Below are 22680 nucleotides of genomic sequence, written 5' to 3'. Positions count from 1 at the left end.
TGTGGACATTACTAGTGAAAATGAGAGTTTGGAATTACTGAATTATACTAATGTACGGAAGATAAATTTCACTTTATTTTTTCACATTTTTGGAGACCTATACATTTACCAAATAATGTTGAACTACTAGCATGTATACTAGCAGCATATACTTTTTTATTACTCTTTCAAAAAATACCAAAAACAGTAAAACATTGTCTGAAGAGCTTGCTCAAAAGCTCGTTGGCTCTGATAAAAAGTGTACAAGTACACTTTGGGAAGTGAACGTCAGACATTAGATCAGAGGCTGAGTGATTATCAGAGGAATAGCACTGGCTGATTGACAAGGTGAGATAACCTTGTGGATTCAAATTAGACACTAGTGGTTTGGCATCTAGAATGTACTCTGCTATGCTAAAAGCAAAAAAAAATTATGTAATAATGTTCTGCAAAATTTCTGTCACTCTGTGCACTCTAGTGCACAGTAGCATTTTGAAAGGATGAGATTTCATTGCACTATGCAGAGAGTCATCTGAGTGTGAAAAACCTTTCTAAGATTCTCTATCCTCTCAAACCTTTCCTCATTCTTGATATGACACTTATTGTGCATGGGCCTAGCAGTCTGGTCACAGTACATCAAGGCTCTTTTGTTACGCATCAGTTCAAGTGCTTTGCTGTACTCAGACTAAAGCATCTCATAAAATAAAATATTTTTTTAATCTTGGAGTGGATGGGAGAGTTTCTTCTTTAAAGAGAGTTTTTTTCAATACAGATCCAGTATTCTTGATGACATAGGAATAGGAATCCTACACATGGGATTTGTGTAAAACTATTACTTGTACAGAACAGTTAAATTTGTATTGTGTGAAGGTATGCTTCGGTTAAGGGGCTGGTGTATTACAGGTGAATAATATGAAATTTAAAATGAACATGACTTTATTTCATATCTATGAAAATATGAAAGAGAAGAAGGTTTCCATGAAGTTTAGACATACAGACAGATCTGTGACCTAAAAAGACTCTGTATGGCAGCAGTTTGAAGTCACTGTTCCTCTTTTTCTCAGTTAGCTAAAGTACCCAATATGTAGCATGTTTTGGGTTTTTTTTACTGTAATTTGCAGAGCATACATGCAGTGTAATCTTACAATTTAACCTGGACTTTGTATATGATGTATTGTGTGCTGGTTTGTATTTAATTTTAAAAATATGAAACAATGTAGTTGCTCTTTATTTTTATTTTATCATTTACCTACAGAAAAATTTTACCAAGGCAAAATTTTACACTCTAACATCACAGGAGAGAAAAAAATAAGAAAAAGTAAACAAAAAAATTCCAAACAAATAAAATCCCAACAGGGGGCAGAATGCTGGTTACCATTTATCAGATTAATGCAAGCAATACTTCTCATCTTCAGCTCATTTGGATCTTTTGTTTAGAATTCAATCTAAATCTACACTACAATAAAATAAAAATGCATGCTTCTTCAAGACCGGTTTCTTTCCTCTGGTGAAGGTAGTTTGTCAAGTGCTCCCACCTCTGAAAGAAAAAAAAAAAATTAACACATATATAAGTACGCATATTACTCTTACCAATTAAATAATGAAATCAAATTTCAGTAGTATACTTTTTTATATTTTTCTGCTTTCAACTATAAGAGGCAAATTCCTGAACTTTTAATGTTTCAATTTATAAACTTTTTTCTTTTTCATGTTAATAATATCTTCCTGCAATAATTTCACATTTTTAGAAACAGCAATGACAGAATGACAATGAAATTATATCAATTTTACTATGTCAATTGATATTGCTGGATCCCAGCATCTCAAATGCTGGGATTAATATTATCCAGTTATGGCTGCCATCCTACAGCCTACTGTATATGGGAAGCCTTTAAAGCTGGAGGGAGCTATTTTCAAGAGAAAGAGCTGAAGGTCACTTTTAGTTATCACCAAGATACTTCTTAGCAGTTAAAATATTCACGTTATCTTGCAGATTGAAATGTATGTCTAATCTGAATAACCATTCCCTGAATCTGAATCACATGAGTGGGAGTTTTCCCCATCCCCCAAAAGGAATGTATCTAAACCAATATATTTAATGTAGTAAAGTTTAAATTGAGCAAAAATGTTAAAGCGTGTCCACCATAAAAAGGTATGTTTTTCACCTCCTAAATCTACAGTTCTGATTTTATGTGAGAGTTTGTACTAGATCTTGCCAATAAATATTGTTAAGGGATAATATGATAACATTCTGTGTCTTTTGAAACCTGGGAATACAAGAACTATCTCAGGGAAAAGCCATTTTATATAATCTGGAGATTCCTTTTTTTTATGAAGACAGATAATAATACACTCTTTTCTGAATAAAAACGCCTGTTAGACATAGCTATCCTAAACAAGGAATTGTTACATAAAGTTACAATACAGCCTTTTTTGCTCATTCATGCCAGGAAAGAAGTAATTTGCATTTCTATGAAATGCATTTTATTTTCTTGCCCAATTTAACAGCTCTTACTCTACTCATCAGAGCTTTCATGCTTGAGCTCAACATGTTTCACACCCTTTCTGTTGTGTCCTGTTATTGCTTTTACTTCCTAGGCTCATATAGCAGGATAAAGGAGTGTTTAGAGCTCCTCCTTCTTCACAGTGGTACAACAAACAAGTTATTACTTTGTCGATAATTAATATACATGCTAATAACCTACTTTAAATATATATTTGAATTATCTCAGGCCTTTAGTACTAATCATAAAGAGGGTTTTTTTTCAAATGCAAAGTTTATTCAATAACACTGGATTGATATTTTCAGTAGTGAGAATTATTTCGCATGGGTGGGTGCAAGTAATTTAGAAAATGATGCCAAAGAGGTCTGCAATTTTGTTTCCTAGATATACAGAAAATGAACAGATCTCTTGAAAGTCTCTTTTAATAATGAAATTAAAATACAAATGTAACATACAGTTCTTTGTTACTATTCCACAGCATACAAAATTGTTTATTTCTTACAAAGGTAAGAATATAGAAGTTACAGATTTATTGAATTGTCTTCTTTCAGCGACAGAGAATTCCTCAAACATTTGCAGTAAAAATAACTTTTTTCCTTCCTGTTGTTTTCTTTTCAAGTATGTATTATATTTTTGAACATTTTCTAGACAGTTTTAGAAGGGCTGAAGAGGTTTTTAAAAGCTCTGAATTGGGAGGGGGGGGCGGGACTAAGCAAAATTAATGAAACCTCAGAAGCAGCCAGATTTTTTTTTTTCCACCTAATGCTATAATAAAGTTATAGTTCTTATAGAATCCACTGTAAGCTCAGTTTTACAATTCTTGTCACAATTTTAAGATTCCACAGTGTTTTTAGTAGCAGCATTTTGAGCTGTTTGCCAACATTCGGCTTAGTGTCGTTGCAATTTTATGATGTGACTTTATTGTAGAATACACGCAGAAAGGGAGATGTATTTATTTTGTCGCTAACAAGTGTTTCAGAATTTCAACCAACTCTTCTTGGCATTGAATTACGGTCTTATTTAATTTGTTATTGAATTGTTTTAACTAACTCCCATGTAATCAGACTGTATTTAGTTTGTTTTCAGCTATTCTAAAGGCTGGGTCCATACAATTTTAGTAGTAGCTGTTATTATTTTTGCAGTGCCCAGAGTAATCAAATGGTATTAGAACCCTGCTATGTTGGATATTCATTGACCTACAGCATAGCAGGACTACCTGCACTCTCTAAATCAGGCCTGTTAGTGCACTAAAATGGAATTGATAGTTCCTCCTGCACACCAGAGATGCTGCTTAAAGCCTTGCACGCTCAAATCTGTAGCAGACTTTTACATTCAAGGACAGTCCTATCTTCTCAGTAAATTTCACACCAGAAAGTGTGAAAAATTAAAAAGGTATTCACTAACCTTTAAGACGCAAGTAAGTCAAAAATTCAATTACTGTGCGCACAATGTTTTCATCAGCCAGTGGTCTTCCAAGATCCCCTATAAAACAAGTTGGTTGTTACTTAAAGTTAACATGGTGTAAAGATCTATTGTATGTGAGATTGTGGCTAGGTTTATGAGTACTCTGAAAAAAAGCTACCTGAAATTTCTTTCTCCTCAAAATCCTTAATGGAAAACCTAATTTAATGGAAGAGGAAAGCTACTTTAAGGTAGGTAACTGCAATTCTCAGAATCAAAATTGCCTCGCTATGTATGCTATTGCTGCATAGGAGCTGCTTTGACACCTTAATGGTCATGGTCTTTAAGGCCTTATGAGTTCTGTTGCAGAAGGGAGTTATCAACTGTTCTCACCTCTCTCCACTGTGCCCACTAGCCTAAGATTGAAGGGAAAGGTAAATTTAGCAAACAAATTCATCAGCTATGCAAAACAGTTAAAAGTTCTTCGTGTAGTCTGACTTTGTTCCCAATAACCACTCAAGTGATATCAAAGTGATTTGTAGCCCAAAAGGTAGGCCTGGGACTTTACCAAAAGCTCAGCAAGTTATGTTTTTGCATATGTACCTAATACAATATACTCCTCTTTGATCTTATAAAAGTAGGCATTCTGATGCTTTTTAAATGGCCCGACTTATCAAGCTCCCTGGGAGCTTGTTATTGCACTTTGGTAGTTTGAGAAGTATGCTTTCTGTGTTTATTTAAAAAAAAAAAAAAAAAAAAAGGAGGAGGAGATATCTTGCTTTATATCAACAGGATAGAGAATTGCTCTATATTAGAGAACAAATGGTAGGTAATTTCCCTAAGATTTTTATTTCTCTGCATACAGAACAGATGGGTACCAGTATCTGACTGATGGTCCATTATTACATCACTGAAAATACTGTCCCTTGATGTTCTCATAGGGGACGTGTTTAATCTCAGGAAATAGTTTGAAAGACTGACTTTGCAGCAGGTGAATATTAGGGGGAGTTCTTCCATGATGAAAAAGAAGATTTAGGCTTCTAGTGACATACAGACCAGAAGGCAGACTGAGCTCCGTAGCACAAATAAAAAATATTGATGGGGAGTTGTAAGGGACATGGAAGTTTCTGGCATATAAGTAGTCAGCATTTAAGAATACATTTAAGAAATTTGCATCTAAAAGTCTTGTCTTCCACTCTTTGAACTGACACAAAGATGTTGTTATTACTTACATTAATAATACTTGTATCATTTGAAGTGTTCCTTAATTTAATTTTTATTCCCACCTAAGCTGTTATGGTTTTTGTTATGATTAATCATTATTATATTAGTAGTTTATTGACCCAGAGTTTATTACCAATGTGATATTTATTGGATAAATATTTTTCTTTATTGACTTGAGCATATTGTACATGTGTATTTCTATATACTGTGCTATTGACCTTAATTCTATGTAGACAATTACTTGCGCTCTAGTAAAGAGACAGTTATGGTATTGGAATTTAAAGATTTTCCTAATTATGCTCATAGATTATTTTTTTCCTGGACCTAGTGTTATGTAAATAATACAGCTTACAGTTCCTCTAGGTTATCTGGAGAGCTTGTGAAATTTGCAACATTCCTTCAAGGAGAGGGAGTAGTCCTGGGCATGAATTCTTTTATAGTAATAACATATATTGCCATTTTAAGAGACTTCTGTAAATAATCAGCAGAATTTAACTAAAAAAGTCCTTCCTTTTCAATTAAAGTAAGAATTCTGACTACCTTATAAGTTTTTTTATATTTAAGTCTCCTTTGGATAGGAACTCTTTCTTTTCAAAGAAAACTTTTGATAAGATTTTAAGCAAGATGCCTCTGAAAACAGAGGCATTTTTTCAGGTCTCATCCAGACAAGTTTGGTGGGATTTACTTGTAATTGTGAGATACAGCAGTACCTGGGAGAGTTCCATAACTCTTACAGACCATACTCCTCTAAAGGAGCTGGTAGTATATCCACAAATGGCAACATGTTGCAGCATGAGCTGCATTGTTAGATTACAAGTGCCTTCCTTTCACATTGTTTCTGACTGGCAAAATAGAGTTTTTACACCAGTGTTTGAGGAAGTAGGTTTTTCTTTTTTTTTTTCTTTCTTAAAAAGAAACACAATACCAAACCAAACAGCACCAAAAAAAACCCACCAAAAAAACCAAACCAATACATACACTAAACCCCACTATGTAGCTATGTACCAGACCTAAACTAGCAGTCATTCTGAGAATGTAACACCTAAGAAATGTATTAATGTTACTCTTCTATTGACAAAGTAATTATGCCCATAAAATTATAATCAAGCACATTTCCTTTATTTATGAACTTATTTAGTGTTAGCTACATTTCTATTGTGATGGACGGATTTAAAATAGTCTGAGCGCGCTCTGGGCCTGAGACTGTCTTCCCCCATTAGTGCAGTGATGAATGCAACAGTACTCAAGTACTGCTTGCTTTGGTTTCAGTGAGGAACAGATCACTCTTTGGCAGTCCAAAGATGAGATTCATTCCAGCTCACTTTAGCTGTCTGCAGGAGACTTAGCTCCTCCTCAGGAGAAATAAATAGGTTTTTCTAGAAGTTTCTACATCTTATCCTGAAGTAGGTATTTAAAAATAAATCCTAAAAATGCCAGCTTCTCTTCGTAAAGGGAGTTTAGACATATATTGTAGTGACCAAATTTTGGATGATGAATCCAGAACAAGGCTGCATCCATTTAATTGCCATTTAATAAATTCTGATACATACAACTCCAAAACAATACGTTTACTTGACTTCAGTTTTGACCAGTGTCCTGGTTTTGGCTGGGATAGAGTTAATTTTTCTTCATAGTAGCTGGTATAATGCTGTGTTTTAGATTTAGGATGAGAATAGTGTTGACAGCAACAACTAACCATTAGTGTATTAAGTAGTGTTTACAATTAAGTCAAGGACTTTTCAGCTTCCCAGGCCCTGCCAGCAAGGAGGCATGAGCCTTCCACAGGAGGTGCACAAGAAACAGGGAGGGGACGCAGCCAGGACTGCTGACCCAAACTGGCCAAAGGGATATTCCACACCACATGATGTCATGCTCAGTATATAAGCTGGGGGAAATTGGCCAGGGAGGGCTGTAGCTTGGGAACTAGCTGGGCATTAGTCAGCAGTTAGTGAGCAATTGTGCTGTGTACCACTTGTATATTCTTTTATCATTATTATTAATCTCTTCCTTTTCTGTCCTATTAAACTAGTTTTATATTATCCTATGAGGTTTTTTCCAATTCTCTCCCCATCCGAACGAGGAAGGGCAGAGGAGAAGTGTAGTTGCTTTAACTGTCTGCTGAGTTAAACTGCAACAACCAGATTCTCAATCTTTTAATGAAGATAATCCATCTCACTTAAATATAGGAAGTTTTGTGAGATTTAACATGGATTTTTTTTTTTTTTTTTTAATAGTGATGACTCTTACAACATAAACAGTGTCATGCAGTTCTAAGGTCTGGTTTCAGTTCTGGAATATCAGAATAAAAATAAAAATATTTGCCAGTTTCTGTAGCTTTCCCTACTGAAAGATTCCTTTATGAGCTCACTTCTTTGCTGAAAAGAATCAACTCTTGAGTGTTTAGGGTGACATTTGAAGTACTTATTTGAATACATAAAAAGAAAAAAACCTAGGTTTATTCAAAGTAATACAGTCTGCTAGACTTTAAAAGCAACATAATTATGGTATTATTCCCTAGGTACCAAGATGTTTTAAGCTATGACCATGTACAAAGAGCACACTGAATGGCCAAATTTGATTTTTCTTCATTTTGTATGTTTGTTAGAATTTTTCTAAAGTGCAGGAATAGCCTTGTATCTAGGTAGTTAGTTAACTCAATAACTGTAAATAAATTACTAAACATAAAAAACAAAGTCAACAATACTGGCTTTCAGAATTTCATTACCTGCTTTAATATCCTCATCAGGCTGTATTTCACGCTTACCAGTGAAACCATGTTTGTCGTTAAAAGATCTGTGATTATCTACTGCATCTGATAAAGAAATTAAACATCAGAGGATTTAATTGACTTAACAACTTTTGCTATATTGCTTGCTTTTCATGGATTTCAAAGAAAAGACCATGATGGGCACTTTTGATGTACACAATGTCAGAGAAGCAATTATGTGTCACTAAATAAAATAATCTTTCTTATGAATTTGTGTTTATGATTTGTATCATTTACAGACCCAGCCCAGTACTACATACTTGCTGAAGCTATTACTGAATTCAGAGGAAGTTGTAAAGAAAATGTAAGTTTGTACATTCATGCGTAATTTGGGAAATTGTTTTTGCTACTCTTTCCTCTATTTTTAGACAATGTGGCTGATGAGTTTGCTTAAACAAAAACTGCAGATAGTTTTTGAAGGTTATTCATGTAAACTATCTTACATGCCCCTGGTGCCTCTTCTCTCCCCCTTGCAATGGGCATTTCCTTTATCAGTAAAAGCTGATCAATACGACCTGCAACAAAGGATGATTCCTATTATCCAGTCTTAGATAAATGGCACTTTGACAAGTACTTTTCCCCACAGTATCTTTGGCAATTTGGTTAGATCTGCTTTGGAGCAAGTATACTTCCAGACATTTATAAAACTAGTTAATAAACTAAGATGCATTAATCTTTTTTTTGTAGGTATCCTTAAGATTAGTTAAAAGGAACTAGGAGAGTCATAGTAAGTATCTATAGTATGTGTCATGTATTACTGAGACTGAAAATATAGAAACATTGGTAGTGAGCATTATTACATTAACAAGAAATAATAGTAAAAGGACAGATATTTGGGGCAGCTTAGCACTGCATTTCACTTATAATCTACATTTGTGATTCTCCATCTTCATAAACCAATGTGTTCCTGTATTTTAAACACCTTGTACAATAAATATTTTTCATAGTGAACTGTTAATATTTACAGTCACAAATTTGCATGTTATTGTTTTAATTTGTCTTGCTTTAATCGGGGGGGGGGGGGGGGGGGGGGGGGGGGGGGAGAAGTATAATAAAGCCAGGTAGTAAAGCCATTTTCAAATAGATTTAAAGGTGAAATCCAAAATACATTGATAAGTGCCAGAGTGTCACATTTGTCATTCTTTCCTTGATATCTAGATGCTATAAGGTTTTGTAACACTTTGCAGGGGGAGGGGGGAATATTTGTCATATGACAATTACAGTTCAAAAAACACAAGGAGTGCCCAGACGTACTTCTGGATATAAAGCCTTTTAGCACAACTCTGCTTTAGAGAAGAACAGTTATTATCTAAGACAACTCAATTCTATAATAGGCATGTAACAAATATCTAAACAAGTTTTCTCCCATAGGAGTTTCTCCAGTCTTGCAGGTTTAGACAAAATTACTGTATTCATCAGGAAAGTGAGTAGCACACTTCAGCACTGGTTTACAAGAAAACCACAAAAACCCAAAGAAATCACAACTTCTGCATTTTGAAATAATGCAAAAAAAAAAAAAAGTGCTTGACTTACGTGGACCAAGTAGGTAACCAGCACTATTCAAAGTCCAGCCCCTTTTTTCTTTTGCCTTAAAGAAAAAAAGCAAGTATGTTATTGCATGAACTACACAGTGCTTTCCGAAGACAAAGCAAACAGCACCCAAATGAACATTCTCTTAGCAGAAAGTGTCTTCTGAAGGCTTAAAATCAAGAAATATTGTAAAAAACAAAAGCCAATAATATTGAAGCAAATATTAATCATGAACTCTTGCCCCATCTAAGTCAATAGTTTTGCTATTGAAATCCCTGTGGTATGAAGATTTTACACCATGTAAGTGAAACTGCAAATCACACTTAGGAGTCAGAAATTTTGACTTTGTACTCCAAGTTTATATTACCACCTGATAATCACCTTAGCAAACAGCAGTGGGGGTTTTTAAGTGTTTGGATTTACATGATAGCCTCTTTATAAAGAGAAGTCCATATATTCACAACCTTTTCCAGTCAGGCCATTCAATTTCAGTCTACAAACTAGACTCTTTTTTCCCTTTAGTCATTATTTGTTAAAAGGGAGCTAGTATTCAAAAGCCCCAAATTCTTAACTAAAAAAACCTGTTTACTGCCCAAAATGTTTTTGAGTGCTGCATCTTATACAATCCCTATATCTAAATACAGTGTATATCACTGCAAGGTTTACTGTTACTTGCTAGGTGAGACACGGATGCAGCCCAATCGATAGGACCTCCAACAGTGAGATTAGTACTTACTGAGAAAACCAGTCCAAATGTTTCTGACAGGGTGGCACAAAGGATTAAAGACAGAAACAGGAAACTAGTGCACCTCTGCATCTGGAAAGAAACCGTACTAACATAAATGCTCTGAGTTATTGCTTTGCTCTTCCAATTATGGATTCCCCAAGGCACGTGAGCATCTCTGCTGCGGGTGGGAAGTGGGGGTGAACCTTCTTCCCATGGGGCAGGGCTCCTGTGGCTACCGGTTTGGCACCCAAATTCCCACTGGGAGAGAGGCGGGGAGGGGAGTACCTTGAGCTGGGGCGCAACAGCCTCTCCCTCGCAGCGTTTCAGGTGGTACTGGCGGCGGAGCGGCTTGTCCCACAGCTACAGTCTTACCGGCAAACACTCACTACATGCCCGCGGACGCAGATCTACACGCCACCCTCTGTTCCCTCCGCCCTTTATGGGCTGCAGCACGACCGCGCAGGAGGGGCGCCCTCGGGGAGTGGGGAGGGAGCAGAGAGCCGCCCACCCCCTCCTCTCCTCCGCCTCCCCTGGGTCATTTTCCCTTCGCCAACTCACTGCATTAGGAAGGGCAAAAATTATAGCAATTCAATTAGAGGTATTTGGAAGCACGACGCAGGCTGCAGGGAGATAACAGCCCGGACAATTACCTCTGATTATGGCGGCCTTGGGCAGGCTGGTGAGCAGCGAGAGGAGCTCTGGTCTGGGCAGCCTGGCCTGCGCCTGTCACCTGCTCCAACTTCACAAGGGCTTGGTTAGTGGTGGGGAATAAGGCGGTGTAAAGTGAATGCAGATAATTTTCAGAGACTCAGGTATGGAAGCAGAGCTAAATACAAACGTCTGCTTGTGATTGTATTTGGGAATACTGAGGACTTCACATGCCCCTGCTCTGCTTGTGATCCCTGGAGCTCCCTGTGGTCCAGGCCTCTCACAGTCCCTTAAAATTCCTTTGACTCATGCTCTTTGCTCTAACATCAGAGAAAAAAGAGCTGAGTCAAAACTCAGTTATCGTACTTCCTTGCTGCTTTGTATCTGAGATATCACTTTTTTTTGGGGGGTGGGGGGTGGGGGGGGTGTTATATGTGAAAGGTTACATGTGAAAGGCTAGGGATGTAGCACTTCCCAGTGATTAGACTAGCCCCAGCCTGTTAACTTATAACCAGTGAAGTTTCACAAGTTCAATTATCTTAGTTGTGGTTAGATCTGGCATTGGGATGTGCAAAATTGAGTTATAAGGCAGAGATACCAATGTTAGTTCCCTTTTTTTCCCTTGACAAATTATATTTTCGCTGCAACAGACGAGTTGACTCACTACAAGTCCCTCAAATTCATATTTCAGTAAGAAAAGCATCACAGATGTTGCACAGAATGTGTTACACTTCCAGCTCCTTTTTCTGAAGCTGCTGATGATTCTCTGCAAACTTTTACACAGTGTGTATGTGAACTTGAATGTGGGGCTGAGAAAGCTATCAATGCAATACACCTATCATTCACCAGTTTAAAAAGTAACCATTTTTTTACTTCAATGTAGCATAATGTTCATAATCCAGGCTAGAAGCAGAAGGTGTGTTTAGTAGTTACATTTCCTACCCTCTTTTGTCAGGAAAAATAGGGTTATAGTAATCTAGCCATGTCATTGGATCTCTGATCTCAAACTGCTTGAATAAAGTTTATATTATACAATTCTTAAATGCTATTGTACATAAATGGGAAGCTCAACTTTGCCGATTTCATTTAATGCTTTTTATCATTTGCTGAGGATGTTCTGTCAGCCGTTGCATGATTCTCACAATTCAGACTAGACAGATCTGGAACATAGCAATATAATTTTTACAAAGTTTTGTTTTCCTTTACCTTATCAAAAATGCACTTCTGGTTGAAACTTCCTAGCTTTCAAATGTTAAATCCCAAAAGTCATTTTTGAAACTGAAAACTTCTCCATGACAAAAAATGTTTTCATTGTGTTATTTGAATAAAACCACAGAAGTTATTTCAAAAGATGTCAAAATTTGCACTCAAGCAATAGTACGAAAATATGTTAATTCTGTTATCCTTGACTACAGTTTGTTCTTCGGATTTCTGTAAAAAGTATTTGAAACGTATTTTAATCTGTAATTTTTATTCCAATTTTTAATCACAATACTTACATCTTCTTGTTGAATTACAGAATAAAATAATCTCTTCATCTCCACTAGAGTCAGATGCAAAAGAAAGCCTCTTTTTATACTCAAAGGCTTAATCCATCACTTGCTTATTATACTTTTTGTCTAGATCTATCTTTAGTTTAGTGTCAATTAAATAATTTTATCAGTCATTCCTACAACTGATGTTCTCATTCCCTCAATTTTCCCTGTCAAGAATGCTATTAGTCTTTTTTATTCAGTAGGAATTTTAAATCTCACTGCTCAGACAGAAGAATTAGAATTAGTCTGAAGACTGCCTTTTCTAGCTGAGCTTGAAAAATGTCCATTTCTGTGACTACATGGTTTATTTTCATATTGAGGTGACCCATTAAGTTATTTATTGTTTGGTTAACTGTAAAGGATTAATGCAATTTGCAGAAACTGTTAGGTTATGCCTAGTTCTCACCAGCAGTTCACCATCAGACAAACTCACAATGACACTCATCTAAAATTTACTCAAGTCAATAGAAGAGTAAGCATTGATAACAGAACTGTCTCTAATGTCTCCAGATTGACACGTGAGAGACAGGGTTACCATTGGTTGTCCCACCCAACGTGTGCTCTCTTCTATAATTGTAACTGTATTTCGTAATAACTAAATGAATACACAGGGAGAATACTATTTTCAGTGAGAATAAAAAGCTTTGAATTTTAAAGGCTATGATAATATGGATTAAACAAATGAGAGTATTGAAACATTGGGTTTGGGAAAAAAATAAATTGCATTTTTTTTCACTGGAGATTTAATTTTGAGAACAAATGGTAAATCCTAAGGATTTTACTATGTGTTTAATGGTAAAAATGTCCCTTATATACAATTGATGAAGTAGGATGACTGACTGTATTTTTAATTAACAAAAAAAAAACCCATCAAGAATGGCTACTTTGTCTAATATTCAGGGAAACCATTGAATAAAAGTGGATTTTGCAGTATATTTTGGAAGAGTCTGGAGATGCAGTGGCTCCCTTTACTGTCAAGCTTACTGAGAGATAAAGAATGAAGCAGGGAAAAGTGTGTCTGATATTTCTGTGTTGAAATTGTGTAGCCAGGTTTAGTTTCAGCAACTCACCAATTAATATTAACATAAAATGTTAAAACCCACTGCATTCACAGACTGATGTCCATCTGCATGAAAAATGAGTGAGATTTTTTCCTACTTCCCAGGTGACATGAAGTATGAACATATTGTTTAAGGTCATCCTCAAGCACATACACAAAATCTCTAATATTATATGAGCAATGGCAGTGAATTCTAGGCTTAGGAGATAAGTTACCAGAAAAAAATTGTCTCATGTACACTGAAGTAATTCCAGTGAAACCCTGACATTAGAGAAAGCAAATGCTTTGTTGGGAGAGTGTCATCATCCAGCTAACTAGAAATTATTCTCTGCAGAAGTTTGGAGATTCATATCTTTGAATCTAATTCAATATTTACAAGGTGACTACTAACATGCAGTGACACCAGTAAGTTGTGTATACTGTTTTTTCTGCATTGGAAAGAATTTTAGATTTTTGTTTTAACCCTGAATACAGAGTTTTACCATAACTGAGCATGGAGATCACAAATGCAAGGCTTTCTGTGGCTAAATCTAATTCTGAGCAGGAAAGGCATAAATTTCTTTCCAACAGAGTATGAACACTGACAGATCTGAGTTTCCAGAAGCAATGAGGCACTCCAGGTGCCAAAAAGGCTGTGGATTGCTTCACTGATTTAAAGATTTAATGCTATTTTGGTGGTAAATGGTGACACTGTCACAGACCTGAAAAGTTATTTAGAATTTTTCTTTCTGTTCAACAGCAATACCCCCTCCTTCAATATTTGCATCTCATCTGCTCATTGTTAACCTAAGCAGAGATAAGTTGATGACACTATTTGCATTTTTCTCAAGATGACATAGAACTTCAATACGCAACTATCATTTTGGAAGTAGCTTGCTCTTTAAGTCTTCGAGAAACCTCTTGATTATTTTTTCCCTCACATGTATAGAACTTGTTTCTTCTTTAATGGATGTAGAACAGACAATATGTTTTGGGATTTTTTTGGGGATTGGTTATTGGGAGTTTTTTGGGGTTTTTTTAAGTAGTACTAAGGGAAGGGTCATTTTCTTCATCCTTCCAAAGTCTTTGCTATTGTTTTCTTCCCATTTTCCCATTTTGTAATTTCTGTAAAATGTAGGCAGTTTTCACTCAGTGAATCTTTTGCCATTTTACCACCTGCGGCTCAGTGTCAAATAGAACTAAATATTATAGATACTTTCTGAATGAAGGGCTATTTTCTTTTCTGAATTACACTGATATCAGTTAAGAATTTCCTGTTATTACATCAATCAGTGTGCTACCAGAACTGTTATTCACACAACCTATATCATTGCAACAAAACTGTGACTACCACATATTAGATCATCTTATATCTTTTAAAAATTAATTTTGTTTCAAGAAGCACATTGATTTTAGAGTAATTCTGTATAAGAAAAGAAACAGAATAAAAACTTCAGAGAAAAATTCTGAAAGTTAATTACTATATACATCAATAATATTGTGAGAAATTATTAAAAAAACCCTTAGTCTTGATTCCTGCTTCATAAAACTTACAGGAAAATAATTAATCTGTCCCATTTGGTTAAAATTAGCCAATGGGTTCAAATGTATCAAGGACAGGTTGCTAGCCAGCACAATCACATAATCTTCATATCCTAAAGAAGTCAGACTAAACCAGAGGCTCTCTTGATGAGGTTTTAACTGAGAAAAGCACTGAGAATTTGAAGTATTCTAAGAAACACCATTTGCAAAGGTTTCCAGTTCTGATAGTAGTGGATCAACGCAGATTGCACACCCTACTGCCATTTCTAGTCTTATGCATCCCCAGACCACTGTTATTTGGGCAAAGTAGTTATATGCAGACACCTCATTGAAATTGCAAGAGACCCACTGTTCCAACAATTTTCTTTGCTGGCCAAGGAGGAGGATGATTTCAGAGCCACTGCCTCTCTCAGAATCAAACACAGTATCTCAGCTCTGTAAGAGGCAACAGAGCTTGACTCTTAGCTCCTGCTAAGGTTAGAGCTCAGCTTTTTGGGAGGAAGCAACTCTGCCTGAGTCCTGCAACAGCTGGGAACCTCTGACTCAGAGGGCAGGTTGAGGACTTCTAGATGCAAACGCTCCTTTCCTAAGTTCTGAATTCTGATGCTTGCCTGAAGGAAGTTGGTTCTTGGCTTAAGTTTCCATTTAATTCCGAACTCGCCAATGATTTCCTCCTCCTTGAAAAAGTAAATTCAGTGCAAGCTCACACCTACCAAACACAAGGGACCTACTTCTGCTCCTGCAAGATCTCAGGAGGAATTACTGCCTACCCACTGATGAGAAATGATGTGAGGAGCAACTGATGACATGTACTTCTAAGGTCACCAAAAGCTGAGAAGCTTTTCTTATTTAGAGGCAACAGAGATCTGAAGTATTTTGTCTCAACCTCCTGCTCAGTGTGAAACCATACACCTATTGTGTTGTTTCTCATTGTAATTACTAAGGGTACATATGTGAATAGCTCTATACAGATGCATCATGCCATATGAATTTTTTTTTACATCTCATTAAATAATCTTTGTATATTTTGTGCATTTTAATGTTAAACAATCTGAAGATTCACTTTAAAAAATCTTGCCTATGTTAAAAATAATACTAGTTCCTTGTTTGAAAACATCTTCATAACTCAATTAGAATTTCTGTAGTAGCTTTGAAAGTTCTTAAAATGTGCTTATGAGGCATGATGCAAAAGGTTCTTATTAAATTGTAGCTTTGCATTTAAAACACAATAAAGTCAACATTCTGCAAATACTGTAATTTTACATGGGACTTTATTTCAGCATCATTGGATGAATGAAGTCTGCAAAATATAAATAATTACCACATATTTTCTTAAACTGTATTTTAGGATGGAGATTAAAATGGATTAATCTAAACATTAGATTAGAGTGCGGCAGTTCCTGTGGAATGGCAGGCAGGAAAGCGCACTCTGCCGGTTATTGGTCTGATGCCTGCTCTGCTCACCCACAGGCTTAGGCTGCAGCCCTGATGGTCACCCCAGCTAGGTGGTGGATGTGCAAGTCTACCCGGAAGCTTGAGGTCTCCAGGAAATCAGAAGATCTTATTAGGCAGTGCTTTGAAGATGTCAGAAGCATGCTGGTTGAGATCAGGCAAGGACTGCACTCTGCAGCAGACAGGCATCAACTACTTAGCCAGGCTAGCCTGGAACGAGTGGAGGCAGCCACCCAGACAGAGCTTCCTATCAGGGAAGCTGCTATCCAGGTGAAGGGCTGCAAAGACTGCACCTCCCTTTCTCAGTGGAGGAGGGTGGAGGTGCAAGCTGTGCTCTGGTGGAGTCACTCAGGCAGTGGGTGGAGGAGCTGCAGAAGGAAGTTAACAGGCTATGCGGTATTAGAGAGGGTGAACAAGAAATATATCGAGTATTATTGGAAACTTTGCAAGAAGAAATCCTAGCGCCCCATGGCACTGACCTCTAAGGACTACAAGACAAAGAGTTTCAACAGCAAACAGCCAGTACCTTGGAAAATGAGGCACCATGAACTTTGGTGACCTGTGGGAACAGACTATCCCTTCATTCTTCCTTGTATGTACCAACCACCAACAGATATGAAGTTTTGTCAGTGGACAAAGCCAATGAGCAAGATTCACAGGGAGAAACAGCACCAGCAGCACACACTGAAAGCTGCAAAAGGAGGTAACGAGTGCTAGTAGTGGGTGATTCTGCTGAGAGGCACAGAGGCACGCATCTGCCAGCCTTGCTGCACAGTGAAGTTTGCTGCTTGTCAGGAGCCAAGATATGGAATGTCACAGGGAGACTTCCCCAACTGGTTAAAAGCACAGACTACTCTCCCCTACTTCTTTTCCATGTGGGCACCAATGGCATGGTAAAGCAAAACCTGGGCAATATTAATCAGAACTTCAGAGCCCTGAGGGCACAAGTGATCTTCTCCTCTGTTCTGCCAGTCAGATGCAGGGGTCTACGCATCAATACCTGCAGATCAATACCTGGCTTCATCACCAGGGCTTTGGTTTCTATGATCGCAAGACATTCTTTGACAAATACAGCCTATTGGGGAGAGATGGGATCCACCTATCTAGAAAAGGCAGATGAATCTTTGCTAACAGATTGGCTAAGTGAATCATGCTTTAAAGTCATGAACTTGGGGGATTGTGTCCAAAGCTGTGACACTTGCATATTCATAAGTAACAGGTCAGATGTGTCCACCTACCAGGGTAGTGAGGAATGCTCCCCAGCCGTCTCCAAATGCAAAATCCCTAAGACCAACCACCTCAAGTGTATGTATACCATTGCACATAGTCTGGGTAACAAACAGGAAACTGGAGCTCCATGCTCAGTCAGAGTTATGATGTCATAGGAATCACAGAAACTTGGTGGAAAAACTCATGTGATGATAATCACAATGGACGGCTGCAAACTCTTTTGGAAAAATAGGGAAGGAAGAGGAGGTGGAGTTGCACTTTTATGTAAAAGAGAAATTTGAGTGTATGGCAGTGAGGTATGGAGAACATGAAAGTTTTATAGAATGCCTTTGGATCAAGATGAGAGGGATTGTCACCAAGGGGGATCTTACCTTAGGTAACCTCCCAATCAGGATGATGAGGCTAATGAGACCTTACTTTGTCTGCTCAGGGAAGTCTTGGGCCAGCAAAACCTCGTCCTCATCGGTGGCTTCAATTACTTGGGAAAACAGGCTTCAGTTGTTGGGAAACCAACACAGTGGTGCATAAGTCATCCATCAGGTTCCCGGAATGCATTGAGGACTGCTTCCTGCTACAGATGCTGGACATGCTGACTCAGAACAACACATTGCTACATTTACTGCTCATAAACTGAGAAGTCTTACTTGACAATATAACTAACTAATGGTAGCCTTGGATACAACAATCAAAACATAGTGGATTTTAAGTTCCTGTTGAGCACACTAAAGACCAGTAGTAGGACAAAGACCCTGGATTTTAGGAGAGCCAACTTCAATATTCTCAGAGCCTAGCTGAGAGGAATTCCATGGGAAGCATCCATGGAAAGGAGCTTAAATAACTCCCAGCAAGTACTGGAGAGGATCTGTGTGGCTGGGGAGCAGCCTTGCTGAAAGGGACCTGGAGGTCCTGGTGGGCAACAAGCTAAACATGAGTCAGCAGCCATTGCAACAAGGAAGGCAAATTAGATCCTGGGCTGCATCCACAGCAGCATTACTAGCAGAGATAAAGTTGTAATCATCCTAGTCTAGTCAGTCCTTGACAGGCCACACATGGAGTACTGTGTCCAGTCCTGATCCACACAATTCAGAAAAGACACAGAGAGATTGAAGAGGCTCCAAAGGAGGGCCACAAAGATGACCAAGGAGCTGGAGAACCTGCTTTATGAAGAAAGACTGAAGGAGTTAGGTATTTTTCATGCTGGAGAAGAGAAGGCTCAGGGGAATCTCATCATAGGTTTCCAGTGCCTTCAAAGAGGATGGAGACTGTCTCTTCACAAGGAGCCACATGAAGAGGACAAGGGGTAAAGGGTACAAGGTGCACTGGGAGAGGTTTCTTCTTGATATGAGAAAGAAATTTTTTACAGTGAAAACAATCAGTCTCACAGGGACTTAGTGGATTCCCCATCACTGAGATTTTTAAAGACTCAGGTGGACAGGGTGTTAGATAATAGGTTGAACTAGATCATCTTTCGAGATCCCTTTCAACCTGGGCTGTACAATGTTCTATGATACACTTAAAATATTATTTCTAAATTACAATAAGTGAGTTATCAAATTATGTGTACTAAAATAAGGACCCATAGGAAAATAGATCAGTGCTTTCATGGCTTTTATTTTTTTTTTAATTGGACACAATGCCAGTTGGTTCATTAACAAATATGTTGCAACTTGTGTTTGTTGCCTTTCATCATACCATTGTGCGTATCCTAAACTGTGTGCAGCTGTAGCTTTAAAAACAAGCAAAATGAAAAGAATTCCTCAATGATCACTAAACAGTCCTGGCAAAATGGAAGTAAATCAGGGCAAGTAGAGAACAAAATTTTCTGTGGCTGGTGAGTGTGGTTTAGTTCCCACCAAACTCACTTCAGTTCCTTAGCAGTGCCCCTCTGCTCCCAAGTTTCCTTATTACAGAAAATAAATGAGGGGTTGAGATAATCACCTCACTCCCAAGAAAAATCTTGAGAATGAAGAAATAAGAGGGACACATGGGATGGGATTCAGCTTCTTAGCTCTAGGAACTTACATGTGAGTAACATATCAAGCTCCCATGATAGTCAGTGGAGAGGGAATCAATATGGTCAAGAGTGACTCCACTTAAGCTAATTTAAGTACCTACACGTCCTTAGTTGACTGGCACTCTAGATTCCACTGACTCTTTTGGCTAACTATCCATTGACTGTTATGGAATTTCTGACATGTACTTCACCTGTAGGGACCTAAATTAATGGCAAATAATTCCAGCCATGATGACAATCTTTCAAACAATAAAAAATATTAAAAAAACGGTGATCAATTGTTATTCATGTATAATGGAGTGTAGAAGAAGGTAGAACTGGATTAATCTGCAAGAAAAAATGTTGAGGTTAGTATTAGGAAAAACTTTCTAACTATATGGTTAGAAAAAGAAAGTAATAAATATATTGGTAGAGCATTTATGTGGAGGCTTCTCTAGAGAACAGGTTCAGTGAATGTGTCAGGTGTAATGCAGGTACACTTAATATTCCAGAAGTGTAGCACTTCAACTACTTGATCTCTCCATTCTAACTATATGTCTCTGTCTGTGTCAACAAATCTCAGGGACAGTGTGTTTCTTAGAATTATTTCAGATCTATTTATGCTATGACATATTCTGGCTTTTTACTGTTGTGATTCATTGTGCATTTTAACTTCGTGTACTCTTACAGCACATTCATTATCTTTACTACCTAGCTTCCCTCACATGCTGTCATTTTATGTTTTGTTCCTCTGTCATTTTTCTGCTTTGCTGTAGGATCATCACTCCTTTTCATATTCTCTCTATCCCTGTCTTATTTCCACTCTTTTTAGTCTGTTTTCCTAAATAAACAGAGCTTATAGCATTACTCTGCTGTCTTCACTTTTGTCCTTTTCCCACACATTATTTTGGAAAAAAAAGCTTAAAATGAAGCATGCCATCAATCATAAGGCATAATCTGTAGCAAACTACGTTTTGTAACTTTAATGATGGCTGAATTACTGAATTTCTTTTTATTTTCATAGACTTACACACTAATTAAATTGGAACAAATCCTCTAGAGGTCATCTAGTTCAGCCTCCTGCTGGTAGCATGTCCAACTAGATCTGGTTCCTCAGGGCCTTAACCAGTTGAGGTCTGAATATCTCCAAAGGTGGAGATATTGCCCCACCTCTGTGGGCCCCTGCTGCAGTGTTTGACTATCTTTGAGGTAATTTTTTTTCTTCCTTTTAGCTAGTTGGAATTTCCTGTTTTGCAACTTGTGTTTGTTGCCTTTTATCTTACCATTGTGTATATCCTAAACTGTGTGCAACTGTAGCACAGAGGAAAGTTTTAATGCTGCTAGTACTTTGTGTGAGCCAGAGTTTGTATGAAACAGAGCACATAGCCGCCATTAAATGCCTCTTTTGCTCAGATAAATGTTAAAAAAAAATTATCACAATTTTTGTATAATCATGTTGCAAAAACAAGAACCAGCTGGGTTTTTTTCTCTTAACTGGAACCTGAATCTGATGATAAGAAGTCCTTTAATTCAACTCTTGAGCACTTTGGCTTATGCCAACCTGCATAACCAACAGCAGGTAATAATCAGAGGGTTGTACCAGACCAGGGAGTTTCCTGGTAATGTCTCTAAGAAAACTCCCTTGTCTGGTAAGGCTCTCTGATTATTACCCGCTGTTGGTTATGTTGGAGATTGCAGAGAGAAGTCCAAAAATGATCAAAATGGACTTCAGGACACTGGGGTGATTAGTTGAAGGATCAGGAGCACAGTTAGTGTTTTCCTCAATCACATCAGTGGCAGGGAAGACCACTGAAAGGAACAGGAAAACTCAACTGACCAAAGTGTGGCTCAGAGGCTGGTGCCACCAGTGGAATTTTGGGGTTTTTGATCATGGGGAGGTTTACACAGCACTGGGCCTGCTATCTCAAAGGGGGAAAAGGATTCTCACTCCTGAGTTGGTGGGGATCATCGAGAGGGCTTTAAACTAGGATCAAAGCGGGGGAGGGGATATAATCAGGCTCATTAGAGAGGAGCCATGGGGTGGCATGCCAACGTTGGGGGTGAAATTGAAAGCCCAGCTCAAGTACATCTACACCAATGCAGCATGGGCAACAAACAGGAGGAGCTGGAAGTCATTGTGCAGCAGGATAGCTATGACTTAGTTGCCATCACAGAAATGTGGTGAGACAACTCTCATGACTGGAGTGCTGCAATGGATGGCTCTTCAGAAGGGATAGGCATGGAAGGAGAGGCAGTGGGGTGGCTCTGTAAGGGAGTGTTTTGATTGTATAGAGCTTGACAGTTGTGATGATAAGGTTGAGTGCTTATGGGTAAGGATGGGAGGGAAGGCCAACAAGGCAGATATCCTGCTGCGAGTCTGTTACAGACCACCCAGTCAGGATAAGAGGCAGACGAAGCATTCTACAAGTGGCTGGCAGAAGTCTCACAATCGCTAGCCCTTGTTCTCATGGGAGACTTTAACATACCAGACGTCTGCTGGACATAAAACATAGCAGAGAGGAAACAGTCTAGGAGGTTCCTGGAGCATGTGGAAGATAACTTCCTGACACAGCTGGTAAGTGAGCCTACCACGGAAGGTGTCTCACTCGACCTGCTGTTCACAAACAGAGAAGGACTGGTGGGAGATATGGTGGTCAGAGGCTGTCTTGGGCTTAGCAACCATGAAATGATAGAGTTTTTGATTCATGGTGAAGTAAGGAGGTGGATCAGCAAACCCTCTACCATGGACTTCTGGAGGCCATACTTCGGCCTGCTCAGGACACTGGTTGAGAGAGTCCCTTGGGAGACAGTCCTGAAGGGCAGAGGGGTCCAGGAAGGCTGAGCATTCTTCAAGAAGAAAGTCTTACAGGCACAGAAGCAAGCTGTCCCCATGTGCCATAAGATGAACCAGCAGGGAAGACAACCGGCCTGGCTAAACAGGGAGCTTTGGCTAGGACTCAGGGAAAAAAGCAGAGTCTACCACTCTTGGAAGAAGGGAGGCAACTCAAGAAGAATACAGGGATCTTGTTAGGTCATACAGACATAAAATTAGAAAGGCAAAAGCCCAGCTAGAACTCAATCTGGCCACTGTTGTAAGGGATAACAAAAA

General features: G+C 38.1%; 1 protein-coding gene across 1 annotated transcript; it reads right to left on the bottom strand.

Moving 5' to 3' along the window:
* Nucleotides 1-1243: 1243 nt before the first annotated feature.
* On the bottom strand, nucleotides 1244-10548 carry GAL (galanin and GMAP prepropeptide). Its single transcript, XM_054826799.1, has 6 exons — nucleotides 10418-10548; nucleotides 10142-10222; nucleotides 9409-9463; nucleotides 7834-7920; nucleotides 3888-3965; nucleotides 1244-1516 (listed from the first exon to the last, which is right to left on the bottom strand). The coding sequence occupies exons 2-6, from the start codon at nucleotides 10220-10222 to the stop codon at nucleotides 1464-1466; spliced, it is 354 nt and encodes a 117-aa protein (XP_054682774.1). The 5' UTR covers nucleotides 10418-10548; the 3' UTR covers nucleotides 1244-1463.
* Nucleotides 10549-22680: the final 12132 nt, after the last annotated feature.

This window comes from Grus americana, chromosome 5, assembly GCF_028858705.1.
Source record: "Grus americana isolate bGruAme1 chromosome 5, bGruAme1.mat, whole genome shotgun sequence".
Lineage (NCBI taxonomy): Eukaryota > Metazoa > Chordata > Aves > Gruiformes > Gruidae > Grus > Grus americana.
Note: the sequence above shows the minus strand (reverse complement) of the source record. Positions and strands in the feature narration are given on the sequence as shown.